Raw genomic sequence first — 17,794 nt, 5'->3', positions numbered from 1 at the left:
CTTGATTCCTTCGACCCCGAGGAGATTCCCAGTTCCAGACGCCCTGAAACATCCCCACAAGCGTTATACTCCCATCGCCATGGGAACGGTGTTCTTTGGGATGAGCGCCTCTCCCTTCTTTCTCCAAACATGTCATCTGACCAAAGGACACGCTTCCAGTGTGCATCAGTTTTCTCCTGGTTGTCCTTGGCTAACTTCAGTCTAGCTTGGAGGTGTCTCGTCTTCAGAAGTGTTTCTTGGTCTGCAACCTCACAGTCCATTCCAGTGCAGGACTCTTCGTTGAGACCTCAATCACAGACTTGGCTAAATCATTCTCTAGCGTCTTGGCAGTTGATCTTGGGTCTTTAGAAACCTCTCTCACCAGTTTCGCTTCCTGTCTCTGCCAGCCTTGCCAGTCACTGTAAGGGTCTCTCCAAACTTCTTGATGATACTTCTCACGGCAGTTCTTGACACATGAAATGCTTTGATAAACGTGTATATCCTTCTCCAGATTTGTGAGCATTAACAATTCTCTTTCTCAAGTCTAAACGAATTTGTTTTGTCTTTGCCATGATGACAGTTTTATATGACTTCACTAGTTGTTTTGCAAGATGCTAATCCTCCGTTTGAAGTGCAATTTAAAGGCTTAGGCGAGTCATTGGATAACAGTGGTTGGTTTCCGTAGCCAATCAAACAGATCATTTCTTAAGGGGGCTAATAATATTGACCTTTTTAAATAATTATTTTATTCCAGGCAAGTTGAAATAAATAAGGCTTTCTCCAGAGGAAATGTATAATAAGAGAGACTGTGATAAAATCCCCTTGCTCCGTTAAACATCATTTGGGAAATATTTGAAAAAGAATTTAAATTTCATAGGGGGGCTAATAATATTGTCTTCAACTGTACATGCATCACAGGAGATTTGTATTTTTTGTTCTTCTAAAAATCATGAATATTACCATCAGTGTCGTTTTCACCACATCTTTGATGAAAATGATGCTTATAGAAAGACTTTTTTGAAATAAAATGGGAAATACCTTGTACCATTTTTCATACAGAACAGTTTATTGGTTGTTGGCAGATATGATGTTTCAAGCTTCTTGAAGCATTCATCACAGTTCTTCTGTCCATTTATTCTGTTTCAATTGCTTATGTCTCTTTATGTGATCTGGCATGATGTTCAGTGGGGGCCATGCAGGGCTGGACAGGGAAGAGAAATCGGCCCAGGATTTTCCATAGCAATTGGATCAAAAGTTTCCCTTTTCTGCACCATTTTGTGGTCCGTTCTGCATAATGCAGAGGCTCATTTTAACTTATCGCGGCCCGTTTCGTGGCCAACTCACCGGCCCGCTCAGTTCTCCCAATGGCCAGTCCACCCTTGATCGGCCCCAAAGTGCGTCGGCCCACCGGAAAATGCCCGGTATGCCAGATTACCAGTCCAGCCCTGGGGCCATGACATCTGTTGCAGGGCTCCCTTCACAAAAGGAATGTTTGGGAGTCTAACATTAATATTTCCTATTGACACATTAAAGCTGAAAATATAAATAACCATCTTAAGACAAATGATTGTGTGAAACATCAGACTTTTGCACAGAACTTTATATTCAAAACAATTTGCATAATTAGTGCAATTTTTTGGGGTGAAAATTGTGAAAAAATACATCCCTTGATTTTCCTTTTCTTCAAACATCAGTTGTCTCATATATCTTAAGCATGCTCTTCATTGACACTTTTGTCCACTTGGTGAACAAGTACATTAAGTAAAAAGAAAATACAAAATTGGTGTAGTAAAAAGTTTGCCAAAATTGTGGAATTATAGTAATTTCTGAAATTTATAGAAATAATTTTCGCACAATAAATATTGAAATGTTTCTTACACTTTTTTCTCGATTATCGTTTTAAGCGTAATAATTTTTATAATGGATTTTCATAGTTTAATATTGAAAGTCTAACTTTACATAAAATGCATGAAAAAGTTCCAATTTAGTTTTAATGTGACCTTCACATAACAAAAACACGAATAAAAATCAACCCCGAAAATTTGTATTATAATTCTCATATTCTGCTAAATTAGACATTTAATTGATTTAACAGAATTCGATTGTCTTGTATTTGCACATATTGATCCGTGTGTTCATTTAAGAAACTCCGATGAGATCAGATGAGACGCTCTTTATTGTTTAGAGTTATTTATATACACCCGCAAAAACAGGAAGTGATTGAGAAATGAAGGAAGAGGAAAGTCTTCATGCTGTCTGTGCCTCGATCCTCTTCTTCCTCATGTGGAGTCTCCTCTCTCTCTCATACTCTTTCATCCTCATCACATAACTGCAGAGAAACAATCAAAAATATCTTATTCAGACTCGCCAGCGGCACTGTCTATACCAGCACAGCAGAAATTATCTATTGTCACCGGAGTTTAAGCTGATACAGAAGAGCATTTCTTACTCGTGATGCTGACAGTAGTCCCAGTCATGTCTCTCGTGTTTGCAGGCCAGGAAATTGGGGAAATTGTCCCTCTTGCACTTCATCAGTTTGAGCAGGTGATGTGCGCAGTAATCTCACTGCTCCACCGGCAACATCGCCATATTCATCTGTTCCTGCGTGGCCACCATGACTAATAACAAAGCAGTTCAACATCCTTGTAAGACAAAATAAAAGTGTGGTTATAATAGATCTTGCACACAACACGACCCATTAGAGGTCGGTTGATAGTGGATTTTACCGATACGATTAATCGTCCAATAGAGTTTTTTAATCGATTTATAAAATGATCAAAAATATATTATTGTTTCCTTACTAGGACGTGCAGACACTGAGGCTGCAAGAGTCCCAAATTAATACAATCCTAAAAGCAGTTTATTGTGCAATCAAAAAATAATTCAGATTTGATGCATAACATGGAACTTTTAATTGTAAAGAAGCTCGAGACACACCAGGGACTCTTATTTTGAAATTACGCCAAATAGGCTTCATTACAGTGCTCGATTTTAAAATATTTACCAAATATAGAGGCAATTTTTTGCCGATATTTTCACCAGATGGGGTTTAATGAGGAATAAGGTTTATTAATATTCCTTATACTTATTATAATAAGTATGATATATATATATATACACATACACGTGCTGATGGGACACGTTTCCATATATTCACATCTTATCAGAATTACAAAATATGCATTGAAGTGATGATAAAAGTATAGATGAATATTGTCAATGATAAAGATTTAGATACAGCAAATGCCCACGTGGTTATTTTTATTTCACATTTAAAGGCTGCTGTTATATTGTAGAACTGATCCGTCCACCGAGGAATGATAAAAAATGTAATATTAAATATGTATATATCATATTAAATGTGATAGACATATGTTTTGGTAGATGCATGTTGAGCGGGACATATTACCTCTCTCATGCCGCTCCGTGAAGCCCAGTTGTGGGTCATAATCAGACGCTTTCTTCGGGTCTGGTGTCGTGTCCGGCTCTGTCATATAACTCCGAGCAAGATGAGCCCCCATTGTGCGCAGGACAAATCAATACCAACTGCGGTACCGCTACAAAAATAAATACAGTTAAAATCCAGAAAACGATTTCTGCTCTCTGCCGTTCGGCCACCTCCAGACAGCTCCATCAGTTTCCGGTATTTCCCGGAAGTAAACACGTTTGCTCGGTACTACTGATTTCGTTCCGCCTCGAAATCTTCCCAAAAGCGCCTCAAGAGAAAAACTTAGAAATCAACTAAATCAATAGTCACTTGTAAGACATAAATAATACATTTCTTTCACAACACACGGTATGAAATGAGTCAGACATTTATCAAACACCTATCAACAACCAATCAATACATTTTCTGCATCCTTACGCATTTTTATAAACTGAACATTATATTTAAAAACAATAATATCGAAATATGTGTGTTCCAGTTCTTTCCTATCTATCTAACTTTCCCTCACTGATGTTATTCAGATCTGTGAATCAATTTCCCCTCAGGACATGAATCTGTCAGTCTGTCTGTCATCTATCTATAATCTGTCAGTCTGTCTGTCTCTCTATCTATAATCTGTCAGTCTGTCTGTCATCTATCTATCATCTGTCTGTCTGTCTGTCTCTATCTATAATCTGTCAGTCTGTCTGTCTCTCTATCTATAATCTGTCAGTCTGTCTGTCATCTATCTATCTATCTATCGTCTGTCTCTCTATCTATAATCTGTCTGTCTATCTGTCATCTATCTATCATCTGTCTGTCTCTCTAACTATCATCTGTCTGTCTCTCTATCATCTGTCTGTCTCTCTATCTATCATCTGTCTGTCTCTCTAACTTTCATCTGTCTGTCTCTCTATCTATCATCTGTCTGTCTCTATCTATCATCTGTCTGTCTGTCTAACTATCATCTGTCTGTCTCTCTATCATCTGTCTGTCTCTCTATCTATAATCTGTCAGTCTGTCTGTCATCTATCTATCATCTGTCTGTCTCTCTATCTATAATCTGTCAGTCTGTCTGTCATCTGTCTATCATCTGTCTGTCTCTCTATCTATAATCTGTCAGTCTGTCTGTCATCTATCTATCATCTGTCTGTCTCTCTATCTATAATCTGTCAGTCTGTCTGTCATCTATCTATCATCTGTCTGTCTCTCTATCTATAATCTGTCTGTCTATCTGTCATCTATCTATCATCTGTCTGTCTCTCTAACTATCATCTGTCTGTCTCTCTATCTATCATCTGTCTGTCTCTCTAACTATCATCTGTCTGTCTCTCTATCTATCATCTGTCTGTCTCTCTATCTATAATCTGTCAGTCTCTCTATCTATAATCTGTCTGTCTATCTGTCATCTATCTATCATCTGTCTGTCTCTCTATCTATCATCTGTCTGTCTCTCTATCTATCATCTGTCTGTCTATCTGTCATCTATCTATCATCTGTCTGTCTCTCTAACTATCATCTGTCTGTCTCTCTATCTATCATCTGTCTGTCTCTCTATCTATCATCTGTCTGTCTCTCTAACTATCATCTGTCTAACTATCAACTGTCTGTCTAGCTATCTGTCTATCATCTGTCTGTCTGTCTGTCCTGGTGGAAAAAACAGCTTAAGCTGGTAGCCATTGTAACATGGTAGCTGGTCCAAGCTGGTTTTTGGAAGATGGTAGCTGGTTGACCAGCTCAAACCAGCTACCATGTTCCAATGGCTACCAGCTTAAGCTGTTTTTTCTTATCTGCACAATTTTACCGGTGCGTCTGCATTTAATCTGCCGATAAACTACAATTATTCTCCGTTTCATTTTAAAATGAGCCAGAGAATATCTTTAGTTTATCGGCAGACTAAAATGCAGACGTGCCTGCAAAATTGTGCAGTTTTGTGCTAAAATGTTAGCAAGCTAATGTTAACTTAGCCAAGTTAAAGATGAAATGTAATGTTCAAACCTAAAGTAGTGAATGTGCCTTGGTATAAACTAAGCTAAAAGCGTTCCTACACATTTAACCAGTGATTCTCAATGACTGAACCGAGGTTACTGCATTATAATTTATTTTAATATCAGATGAGAATCTTTGGAATAATTAGAAGTAAACACTTACAATATGGAAAGAGAACAAGCTCAATTAAATGTAGTACATTTTCTTTATTAATGTACGACACACATTCACATCATCACATATATTTAACAACATCATCTTAGTGTGAACAATAGGCATTAAATTTAATGTTTCTGTCAAAATGAGTAAGAGCAAACAACTTTTCTCTCGCTGTCTCACACCACACGTGTTGAGCCGGTAGTTGACCTTGATTACTGATAAAGGTCATCATCTCCATCATTTCTGAACTGACCTCCAGAGCCTTGGCCTGACCCCTGACCTCCACCTGACTGAGCTCCAGTGGGAAACCTGTGGACGAGTCAAAGAATAGAAGGAAGAAAATAAACTTTACCTCATGCAACGAAGTACAGTATAAGGTAAATTAGGATGGATCTGTGTGTTTAGGAGTTTCAGTACCTAAAGTTGCCAAATCCGCGGCTCTGTTGTAGAGTCTGAGCGAACATCTCATACTTCCGAATGTCGTTATCACTAACAGACCGACGAGCAAATCTCATGGCTTCCTCAAAATGATCCTTCCTGATCTCAGGCACTGGGTCGTAATCATCATCCTTATGGGGGGGGGAGGGGGGGGGTGGGGGGCGGGGAGAGATGTACAAGTATGGGGTCATAAACATGTGGCGCTCAGGTAAGATCTATTATAAATGTGAGGAAAAGCTTGGTGGGGTCTGCATTACTGAATCTTAAATATGGAGCTTTACCACTCTCTGACACCACAGAGCAGTGGATTTCTCAAGCGCACAAACGTGTACTGACCATAGCGGTCTCCTTCTTGGCTTGCCGCTGTCTCTCAGCACGGATCTCTGCCTCTATGGCTTCTCTGATAGCAAGCTTACAGGCTCTCTGGCAGATCTCAGTCAGGTCTGCTCCTGAGAAACCCTCAGTTATCCGGGACAAATATGCTAGGTCTACGTCCTGAAAACCACACACACACACACACACACACAAATACAAACCGTTATTATGCATGCATTTGCCTATATGTACCAGACAGTCAGTTTTTTGACTAATTTGATAAAAGAACCGGCTTCGTTAACTTGACGTGAACTTTTTTGTGCAGCCAGCGAGGACCACCCAATAGAGCACAACAGTGCCCGGCATCCACTTTTTCTGCCGTCTTTGTTCCAGAAGTCTTTTTCCCATTTATTTTTCCCATAGATGCTTCATAAAAGAGTTTTAAGCCATGAACCAAACCAGCCAATTTTTAAACAATGAAGTTTCAATGGAAGCATATACCACCGTTGAACAACCTCGAAGCTCAAGGTAGGTCTGTCTTTAAAGGTTTATAAGTTATTGTTGAAAATCAATTAACGCTCTATTGGGTTACTAACCCACGGGGTTCAAGTCCCAACACTGCCATGATTCCACTGTTGGGCCCTTGAGCAAGGCCCTTGACCCCATCTGCTTTAGGGGCACCGTATCAGCCTCTGACCTCAGCTTAGTTGGGATATGCGAAGTTGTAGGGGCAGTGGTGGCTCAGCAGTTAAGGCTCTGGGTTACTGACCAGAAGGTCGGGGGTTCAAGCCCCAACACAGCCAAGATGCCACTGTTGGACCCCTGCCCTTGCCTTGCCCAAGATGCCCTTGAGCAAGGCCATTGACACTATCTGCTCCAGGGGTGCCGTACCATGTCTGACCCTGCACTCTGACCCCCAGCTTAACTGGAATATGTGAAAAAACGAATTTCACTGTATAAATGCAAAAAACATTATGTATAACGTGTGACCAAAAATAAAGGCTTCTTCTTCTATTGGAGGATCCTTCACTTCAAGATCATTGGTAATGTAGTTCTTCAACCGGAAATTCTGCAAGTTAACATATTTTTTTGTAACAACGTGGATCGATGGCTTCAACAGAAGCATATATCATCAATAAACAACCTCCGAGCACACAGTAGGTCTGTCTTTTAAGGTTTATTAGTTATCGTTAATAATCAATTCGCCCATGGAGATAATGAACGGAACCAGAATGTTGCGCTCCATAGAAAGATATGTTGTCTATGTATAGACTGGTACACAGTCCTTTTTCCTGATTGCATTCTGTTCAGACTGCTCTCTCACAACTCTGCCATAAATTCAGCTATGTTAAATAGTTGTGGGGGAAATACAGTGTTAGTAAATCCACATGCGTGTGAATGACCTTAGCGATAGGAGACTTGCGGAGGTTGGCTCTTAGGATGGCAGAGCGGGAGGCTGTGTCAGGTAGAGGGATATAAATCAACTGATCCAAACGACCAGGCCTCAGGATTGCAGCATCAATAATATCAGGTCTGAGAGAGAGACAATTAGTACTGTACTACCCTCGTCCTCATTTTACCAAATGGCAACACACTCATACAGTTTTTTTTTTACCTGTTGGTGGCACCAATGATAAAGACGTTCTTCTTGTTGGTCATCCCGTCCATTTCTGTTAAGATCTGGTTGATGACCCTGTCAGCTGCACCCCCTGCATCCCCAGCCCCGCCTCCTCGAGATTTGGCAATGGAGTCCAGCTCATCAAAGAATAAAATGCATGGAGCGGCCTGCCGTGCCTGTTACCATACCAACAACAGCAACAAGATAGAAGGGGATCTGGACAACATATTCTCATAATAATTTAAATTAGGGTTTGATTAAAGGTTACATTTTTGGTTAGGTTGACAAGTAGGTTTAGGGTTAGCGTTCAAACCCCCTTATGTTTAGGGTTTGGGTTAGCTAGGGGTTAAACTTGGGTAATTTGTCAATGTTCGTTGGTTCATTTTGTATGAGCCAACTTTTTACGATTTTGCCATATTGTACTCGACATGTAATGAGTAGGTTATAACTGGACTGAATAGTAAGGCTAGAAAGAGTACACACTTTTGGCCTCAAAACGTGGCCCATAACGGTTTGTGATCAGATCACTCAAAATACATTTGGTGGTAGTCAGAAACATTTATGGTACAAACGCCAATGTGTCCTGATGCATGAATGACTGCATACTTTTATAACACATATTGTGCCTAAAACTAGTTAAAATCTAAAAGAAATCTGATTGTCTCAAGTGGTTTTAGTAGATTCATTTGAGATGTTATTTGACATGTCAATGCCAGGTGTAAACAGCGATTTGTCTTGGCTGAACACTTGTGATTGGATCACGCAAGAAGGATGTCAATACCAGGTATAAAAGACAACAGTTTACTCACCTTATCAAACACGTCTCTAACGTTTGCCTCTGATTCCCCAAACCACATAGTGAGCAGCTCTGGGCCTGCAATCCAAACAAGACATGGAACGGATTAAACACTCACAAACAACTCCTGTACAGCCTTTCCTTTTTAACACACTCTCTTGAATACATGCATACCTTTAATGGACACAAAGTTAGCCTGGCACTCATTGGCAATGGCTTTAGCTAGTAGAGTTTTGCCACACCCTGGTGGGCCATAGAACAGAACACCTCGAGATGGAGTCATTCCAAACTTCAGAAACTTTTCAGGATACTCCACGGGATACTGACCGGAGACAGCGGGAGGAAGGGCGAGTGAATGAATGACCATTTCATGTCTGTTTGTGTGCATATGTTTGTGGGTGTTACCTGCACAAGCTCCTGTAACTCTCTCTTCACCTCATCTAGTCCTCCGATGTCCTCCCAGTTTACATGAGGAACCTCGGCTATTGTCTCCCTCAGAGCAGATGGGTTACTCTGACTCAGAGACCACTGAAAGAGACAGAGATGGGCAGATACAACAGATGAAATCTCTTTAGTATCTCAGCTGGTTCTCCAGCAAAGATATTACATTGGAAAGTTTGCTTAAGGATCTTGCTTCCCTGAGAAAAAGACCTCTGCAATCTCACAAGTCTCCTGTAGAGTTTCAGAAGAGATCTCAGCAATGCATCAAACTGTGCTTGGATTTGCCAAGATACAAACGTTTGAGGTCTCAATATGAACCCAAACATTTATCCTAAAATCTCCCAAGACCAAGCAATCTGAGCTATGCTATCCACATTAATTGTATAGCTCTTACTTTTACTTTATGCCAACAATTGTCTCTATCCATCCATCCATTCCCTATAGCTACTTATCCTATATGCAGGGTCGCAGGTAGTGCTGGAGCCTATCCCAACTGTCTTGGGCTGAAGGCAGGGAGCCAGTCCATCACAGGGCTAACACACACACAGAAAAACACATTCACACTCTCACTCATACCTATGGGCAATTTAGAGTCACTTGACATGCATGACTTTGGACTTCTGGGGGAAACAAGAGCACCCAGAGGAAACCCATGCCGAACACGTTGAGAACATGCAAAAGCTCACCTGGCCCAGGTTGAGCCAGGACTCCCAACTGATGACCTTCTTGCTGTAAGGCGACAGAGCTTCCCACTGAGCCACTGTGCCGCCAACAATTATCTCATTTGTGTCAATTTTTATATCTCCCAATTTTAAGAGAATCAAGATCTACATTAAGTGTCCATAGCAATGCAAGAGCAACATATGAGTAAAAGATTTGCCCTCTGAAATGGAAAAGATTAAACAAAAATAATTTCAACAATGTTGACGCAGACCTTGAAGTCATCCATGGTGACGGCGAGTGAGTTGAGAATGTCTGCGTCGATGCTGTCATCCTCCAGATCAATAAGAATCAGCTTTTTGCGGATGGCCTGCAGCGCTGCTTCTGAACACAGAGCAGCCAAATCTGCTCCCACGTGCCCGTGTGTTTCAGCGGAGATCTACCATGCACAGAGAGATTTTATAAAACATTTGACATGGATTAGACCCTATCTCCATCACTTTCTCTCTAACCTTTTCCAGGTCCACATCGTCCGACAGTTTCATGTTCTTGGTGTGAATCTGTAAAATCTCCAGCCTGCCGATTGTATCAGGGATACCAATGTCAATCTCACGATCAAACCGACCTGCAATAAGGAGCCACCACAACACTTACAACTGACCTTACTTAAAGGTATATGTTTTGAGGAGTTCATACTGACAGCAGTTCCAGTACTGAAGAACTGTAGAAAGGAAATCCCGTCTTACATGTAAAAGAGTCTTTAGAGACAGACATGGCCTGCCAATCAACTCGAGAACGAAAATGCACATTAGCTATATGATTCCAGTGTTGTCAGATTTTACTGCTGATTTGAAATACGTTCTTTGATTGTAACCTTGACCAACCGTTTTGGAGATTTCGGGCTTTCCCCATTCAAGTAGATTGGAGGATGTATGCTGCTTGTTTACATAGAAAAATAGCTACCAGAAAGCGTTCCAGAGATTGCCGCCAATGGACTGACTTGCTAGAAAGACTTTGGGTTAGCTAACTTTGCTGAGAATTCCAGGCCTGCAATGGTTTGTAATCGAACCATATCAAAACATGCTGAAGTGGAAATGCTACTTATACTCATACCAAAGCGACGAAGAGCAGGATCCACACTGTTGGGTCTGTTTGTCGCCGCCATCACGACAACATGAACGCGCTGTTTCAAGCCATCCATGAGGGTGAGCAACTGAGAGACGATCCTCCGCTCAACCTCACCGTGAGTCTACATGAGATAACCATCAGAGCAATACCACATTCTTCTCTACAAACATCACACTGTAGATGTTTTCTTTCTTCTCATTACCTTCTCTCGTTTTGGAGCAATTGCATCCAGCTCATCAATGAAGATGATAGCAGGGGCATTTTTTTCAGCCTCCTCGAAAGCTTTTCTCAGGTTACTCTCAGACTCTCCCGCCAGCTTACTCATGATCTCAGGGCCTGGGATACAAATGAAAGAACATAGAGCACAAGAAATAGATAACGAAAGAGTTATGATTCAATATCCATTTGTAATCCGGTCACAAGGATGATGTGATTGACTGTTAATGCGTGTGGAATCTGTGATATGAATATCAGAAGTTGATAATTACCCATCTATAGCTCTACATTTCAAACAAGCGGCTTATGGCCTTCTGTAGAATGAGCTCTAATGTAGATACTGTATGTAGTATTGAAAAGCCTCTAGTACTGCAGGACCACAAACAGTCGGACACAAAAGTTTCAGATTGCGGCTTTATAGTTGTTTGAGTTCTGACGTACCATTGATGAGAAAGAAGAACGCTCCGGTCTCATTGGCAACAGCACGTGCCACCAGAGTCTTGCCTGTACCGGGTGGACCGTACAGCAGAATCCCCCTCGGAGGCTACGGATGGACAGTGAGTTTTGTGTTAATGAATATCCGTGAGTGATTTCGTTATCTTTAGAATGCATTGATGGATGTATGAGAAAATGGACGGAGATACTCTATGTGTATGGCGATTCTTGCCTTCACTCCGATGGCTTTGAACAGGCCTGGGTGCCTGAGAGGCAGCTCCACCATCTCTTTAATCTGAGCCAGCTGTTTACGACAACCACCGATGTCATCATACCCGATGTCGTTCAGACTCTCCTCTTCATCCTGACATCATCAAAGCATAACATGACATCGTCAACAGCTGCCGCAAATGTAGAAATTAAGAAAATGTAGAGGTTAGATGAAAATGCCAGAAGACATCACACACACAAACACACACACCTCTCGTTTGATAGGCTCTCCCTCACAGTGGACAATAGTATCTGGGGCAACAATGCAGTGTGGTTTGGGGTCTGTTTCTACCACTTTAAACTCCACTGCTCTCATACCACCTCTCACTAGAAAAATATCATCTGGACAGAGCGAGAGAGAGAGAAATCATAAAATAAATACATTCTTTTTTTTGTATATTACTTGACTAGCAGGTGAGAGCTGTAGTAATCAATTTGTATACTGTATTACATCAATAGCACGATATATTTGCCAGGCTGATTAATTAGCCGATATTTGACCACTTTGAGATTATCGGCATTGATTGTACTAATTGTACCAATTCCCAAAGCCAAGCTCAACCCCTAAACTAACCCACCTTTCGCTTCTACCCAGCTCTAATCTTAAAGCACACATGGACTGATCACATGTACCTTTGTGAACAGGCCGGTAAGCCTCCAGGAAATATGGCTTCAGGAAAACCTCAAACAGGTTGCCAGTCAGCCCCTCGATTGTGTCGTCAATGGGTAGAACATGGATGCGCTTCCCGTATTTCACATCTGGACAGGCGTTGATACTATACATACACATACATACACATGGGTACTGCAGTCTTTCACAGCTCAGATTTGAGACCGCTCTTGTTTCTGTTTTTGTAGATGTTCTTTACCAATAACAGCAGCTGAGCCCTCTACTGTAGTTTTAATTGAGCCTGATCTCATAACAAACTGTGGTGACTCATATTGCAGCAGCTTCAAGGTAAAATGTCCTCTGTGTCGCATTAAAAGCGAGTGAAATTGTTATATATTTGTTTTTTTTAAGGATAATCGAGTTAGGGGGGCCTGGGTAGATCAGCAAGTATAGAAGCTGACTACCACACCTGGATTCGCAAATTCGAATCCGGTTCACCAGTCAGGCTTCCTAAGCAACCAGTTGGCCCGGTTGCTAGGGAAGGTAGAGTCACATGGGGTAACATCCTCATGGTCGCGATTAGTGGTTCTCACTCTCGGTGGGGTGTGTGGTGAGTTGTGCGTGGATGCCGCGGAGAATAGCATGAGCCTCCACACGTGCTATGTCTCCATGGTAACGCGCGCAACAAGTTACGTGATAAGATGCGCGCATTGACGGTCTCAGACGTGGAGGCAACTGAGATTCGTCCACCGCCACCCGGATTGAGGTTAAGTCACTATGCCACCATGAGGACATAGAGCGCATTGAGAATTGGGCATTCCAAATTGGGGAGAAAAAGGGGGTTGGAGAAAAGGGGGAACCCCCCCCCCCCATCTCTTTAAATCTCACTACCCATGTAAAAATGTAGGTATAGTAACATGATTCTATGAGACCAGGTGTACATCTATTTAATGACCTTATGGGCTGGACAAAGTGCTGCAAAATGAAATTTGTACCTGATGACATCGCCAAGGCGGACCCGCAAGTTGTTACGGGTGACCCGGTTCATGCGCACACGCTCATTGCTACATGTGTCGTCTGTGAGAACAATGCAGACTGTCTGTCTCCGCTTCCGTCCGCGCAACACCACAGTATCTCCACGGAACAACTGTAGCTCCTCCATTTTAACCTTAAACATATACAGGCACATATTTACACATAACACATATAAGCTCACATGTTTAAGGGCTGTTGATCTAATGCATTCATTTAGTGCAATTAATTATATATAGTTATATAAGGCGTTAAAAACTTCTACACAATTATTCACGTCAACAGGGTCATAATATGGAATATTCCTGCCATCAGAGCAATTCATGTTTGAAGTACCACCTGTTTTCAGCAGGGGGCAGCAAGCAAAGCTCCCGCTGAATAGGCAACATGCAAATTTCAGACAGATTGACAAATTAATTAGCAAAATGGGCCAATGATAGGCTTTTGTTCAACAATATGGAAATAACCAATATTTTGTAATGCATTTAAAATTATCTTAATTGTATAACATATATTATATTTATAATTATTTAATCATTATATATTATTGTTTTTTGAGGGGCTTTCTAAGCAAATATTTATATATGCAATTAAATGTGATAAATTCGATTAATTAATTGGCATCTCATGCAATTAATTTGATTCAAATTTTCAATTGACAGGCCTAGTTTAAACATTCGTATATTGAACACAAATATACCATATATTAACCATCTTAGAAAATGAGAGGCCACCATAGGGGGCTATTCTTGTGTACTTTGGTGCCGCAAGTGGTGCAGAAATTACATTTCACCTTTAAATCAACCATTTGTCCATCTGATGGGCACACACACCTGTGACAGGCACACAATGCTGTTGTCCTCATTGGTAGCTTCATCCACTATGAGTCGATTCGGTCGAATCTTCTGTTTCAGAATAGCAGTGGAGAAATCCTCCAACTTTGGACTGTTCAGAACACACAGAGAGGCATAATTGTGTACAGTCCCATACTTAATTCTATACAACTTAAAGGTCCTGCAAGCGATTTTGTCACGGAAAGGTGTGAACAAAATGTTCCTGCTCCTTGAAAGATATTACTGGAATAAGTGTCATGAGATATCTCAGCGGTCTCTGTGACAGCTCTAGACTCTGTCAACAGCAAACCAAAATGTGTCTGCGGGCCGCAGTCTCTGACGCTTTCGACGTGTCAATCGCATTATCATTACAATATAGTTTCAGAGAATTATTGAGGCTTAATGCCATTTTTATGCCATGTTGTTCATAAGAGTTGTCAGTTGAGGGCGCCATTTTGCTGCTGTTGTTTTTAACACCAGTTTCTGCATGATGTCAGCATCTATAAAGCTCATTTGGTATCTTTGAAGTGCATGGTTTTGGAAAGATGGGACTTGGCTAATCCAAAGGCTCAGTCTTGTAGAAGTAGAACGGCTAAAATCGATTACAGCACCTTTAATAATGATGATAATAATATTAATAATACGTTTATTTTATATAGCGCCATTCTTCAAACTCAAGGTCGCTTTGAAGGATGAGAGTAAACAAAAAAAAAAAACACCACACAAAAAAGATTCAGAGAAGCATAAGACCATGTAAAGCTTTGAAAGTTGTATCGAGAATTTTGTATTGGATATGTTAGGAGACGTAGTCGTTGGTGCTAAGAAAGGGGTCGGAGTCGCGCAATGTTACAGAGATAAGAGAAAGCGTTTTTTGTGAGCAAGGAGATGTGAGCGTGGAAAGATAGTGTGGGGTCAATGATAATGCCAAGGTTACGAACAATAGCGGAGGGTCTGACCAGGACCATTAATATCGACCAACTGATCAGGGAGACGTGATAAACACTTGGAGACCCAACTATCAGTACGTCAGTTTTATCAGTGCTGAGTTTTACAACGTTACTGATAATCTATGAGTTGATAGCTTTAATACATTCAGAGAAGGAACTTGTGGGTAATGGGGCAGTTGCGCTTAGAGCTGATATAAAGTTAAGTGTCATCAGCATAAGTGAATGTTGAGGCCATGATGCCGAATAATGTGACCTAGAAGAAGCATATAGTTGATGAACAGCAAAGGACCTAGTACAGAACCCTGCGGGACACATCGAGAAACAGGAACAGAATTTGATTTATACTGACGAATAGAAATGTAGTGTAGCAGATGAACCAGGACAGAGCAGTACCTGAGATGCCAACTGCAGAGAGCCTAGCGATGAGTATGCTATGAAAGATGGGCCTATGGCAGGGCTGGACTGGGAAGAGAAATCAGCCCGGGATTTTACATAGCAACTGGGCCAAGAGTTGTTGAGCGGAGGGGTGTTGGCTGTCCTATTCTGCATATCGTGGCTTGTTTTGTGGTTCGTTCTGCATACCGTGTCGACTCATTTTAGCTTATCGCGGCCCATTCGGCCTGTTTCGCTGCAGACCCACCAGACCCCTCGGTTCTCCCGATGGCCAGTCCTCCCCAAAGTGTGCCGGCCCACCGGGAAAATACCCAGTATGCCAGATTACCAGTCCAGCCCTGGTCCATGTACTAGTTCAGTTGTGTGTCTAGGATGTGCTGCCAGACAACTGATGCATGTATATCAGGAATATTATAAACCACTGCATATAAATGGTAATATAGTGCACTGTATAATTACTGTAAAATAAACTGTATAACATTACCCTTTACTGCACAGCCAAAGGTACTAGGCAAAATCCAGAAGTGTGGACATTTAAGTTTTTTAAAAACAACTCAATATAAAGATTCAATGACCTTGTGAACTGGTCCAAAACCAATAGAAATAAACATTTAAATCCAAAAGTGAACATTTTATAGCGTTGTTTGAAGTATGTTTGTGAAGACAACCCAGTTCTTACAGCACTGATCACGCTAATGCGGACACAAACAGACATACAGTACATAAACACGCTATGCAGTCTGGTCTCCTGTTTCTGCATGTGACACTGGTCTGTTTTTAGAGCAAAGCTACGGTATGTCTACTGCTAAGATCAAACTACCCCAACAAACACACATACACACTTGCGTATCAGAGTATTCAGGTTATTGATTATAAATCTATGAACATGTACACACAAACAATTTAACTCAAGTGTAATGAACTGCCACTGAAATGTCCAACTTTTCACAAACCAAAAAATAGATTTATGTGAAGCTTGCATATGCCATGTAAACAAACACACTAAACCCAAAGGCCAGCAGTTCTACTCACTCTGAGGCTCCAGACGTGGGCATGACAGGGCAGGCTGGTAGAGGTGTTAGGCTGAGAAAAGGTGCCTGTTTGGGGGCTGAGACAATCAGAAGTCAGCCGTCTGTATCCTGGAGGTCAGAGGTTTGTAGTCTTGGTCTAGTTCGTAGTCCTTATTTGCAGTTCAGTGTAGTGTGGTACAAAGTGTGACGCTCCCCCTGACCGCAGGCTCCGTGCCTAGAAAATGTGTGATCGTGTGTGTGTGTGTGGCGCCCTCTGGTACCCATTAGACATCTGAAATCCATCCCGTCTAATATATAAATAATTCTGGCACACTAAACAACATTATGCATGAAAGAAATTTTAAAGAGATTGTCTATCCTCTAATTTGATCAGATTTTCAGATAAATGAAAACGTTTTCCTCATTCACAATCGCTCATCGACTTTCCGTCCCAATTCCCACATGACTCATTCCAGGCTTTCCTTTCTTTCATTCAAACACACAAATATAGTGAAGACTAGAAAACTTGCATCACGCAGATACAGTCATCTGGAATGTCCTTTTTAATGCATGTAATCAAAGCATTTTATTTATTTTTATAAAAACAACAGAGATACATGTGTGACATACAGAAACAATTTCACTTAAATTGAATTGAGTGCAACTGTGCCCGTCTGCTTTTCCAGGCGTCTTGGTTCTAGAAGTATATTTCCCATTCATGGGGATTTCATAAAATCCTTCATAAAAGAGTGATGCACCAAACCAACCAGCTCCGAAGTGAATCACAACATTACAAACTTGGAATTGCAGCAAAAACCTATTTGAAAATCGGACATAAAGACGAAAGACACAAGACTGCACTTACGGTCTTTCATGAGGGAATCAAATACAATCCCATTAAACTCAGCGAATGACGTTATCAAATCAAACACGATGGAAATACATAAAACTATTGATTTTAGGTTTAGGCTGCATTAACAACCTCGGCTCACGTTAGGTCTATCTTTAAAACCTTAAAGGGTCTGAACCAGACTGTTCCGCATTTTGAGAGTTCCTCTCGAAACGTTAAATGTAAGTGCTGGAAAGGACACAATGAAA

General features: G+C 41.1%; 1 protein-coding gene and 1 pseudogene across 1 annotated transcript; both read right to left on the bottom strand.

The window, feature by feature from the left end:
- Positions 1-1,033: 1,033 nt before the first annotated feature.
- LOC127644246 (NADH dehydrogenase [ubiquinone] 1 beta subcomplex subunit 7-like) lies at positions 1,034-3,852 on the bottom strand (annotated as a pseudogene).
- A 1,742-nt stretch (positions 3,853-5,594) lies between these two features.
- Positions 5,595-16,933, bottom strand: zgc:136908 (Transitional endoplasmic reticulum ATPase). Its single transcript, XM_052126694.1, has 19 exons — positions 16,719-16,933; positions 14,347-14,458; positions 13,477-13,649; positions 12,505-12,647; positions 12,083-12,213; positions 11,834-11,965; positions 11,608-11,710; positions 11,153-11,286; positions 10,936-11,071; positions 10,335-10,447; positions 10,097-10,261; positions 9,127-9,249; positions 8,896-9,043; positions 8,735-8,799; positions 7,923-8,101; positions 7,711-7,840; positions 6,329-6,487; positions 5,972-6,123; positions 5,595-5,863 (listed from the first exon to the last, which is right to left on the bottom strand). Exons 1-19 carry the CDS (start codon positions 16,739-16,741, stop codon positions 5,767-5,769), a joined length of 2,418 nt encoding a protein of 805 aa, XP_051982654.1. The 5' UTR covers positions 16,742-16,933; the 3' UTR covers positions 5,595-5,766.
- Between the last annotated feature and the right edge of the window lie 861 nt (positions 16,934-17,794).

This window comes from Xyrauchen texanus, chromosome 5 (genome assembly GCF_025860055.1).
Source record: "Xyrauchen texanus isolate HMW12.3.18 chromosome 5, RBS_HiC_50CHRs, whole genome shotgun sequence".
In the NCBI taxonomy this organism is placed as follows: domain Eukaryota; kingdom Metazoa; phylum Chordata; class Actinopteri; order Cypriniformes; family Catostomidae; genus Xyrauchen; species Xyrauchen texanus.
Note: the sequence above shows the minus strand (reverse complement) of the source record. Positions and strands in the feature narration are given on the sequence as shown.

Excerpts from the sequence above, each read along its gene's own strand:
- zgc:136908 (XM_052126694.1), bottom strand. The coding sequence starts at position 16,741 with ATGCCCACGTCTGGAGCCTCAGA. Across the intron at positions 11,711-11,833 it reads TCAAAGCCATCGGAGTGAAG|CCTCCGAGGGGGATTCTGCT; the intron begins GCAAGAATCGCC and ends GTCCATCCGTAG. Across the intron at positions 5,864-5,971 it reads CGCGGATTTGGCAACTTTAG|GTTTCCCACTGGAGCTCAGT; the intron begins GTACTGAAACTC and ends ACTCGTCCACAG.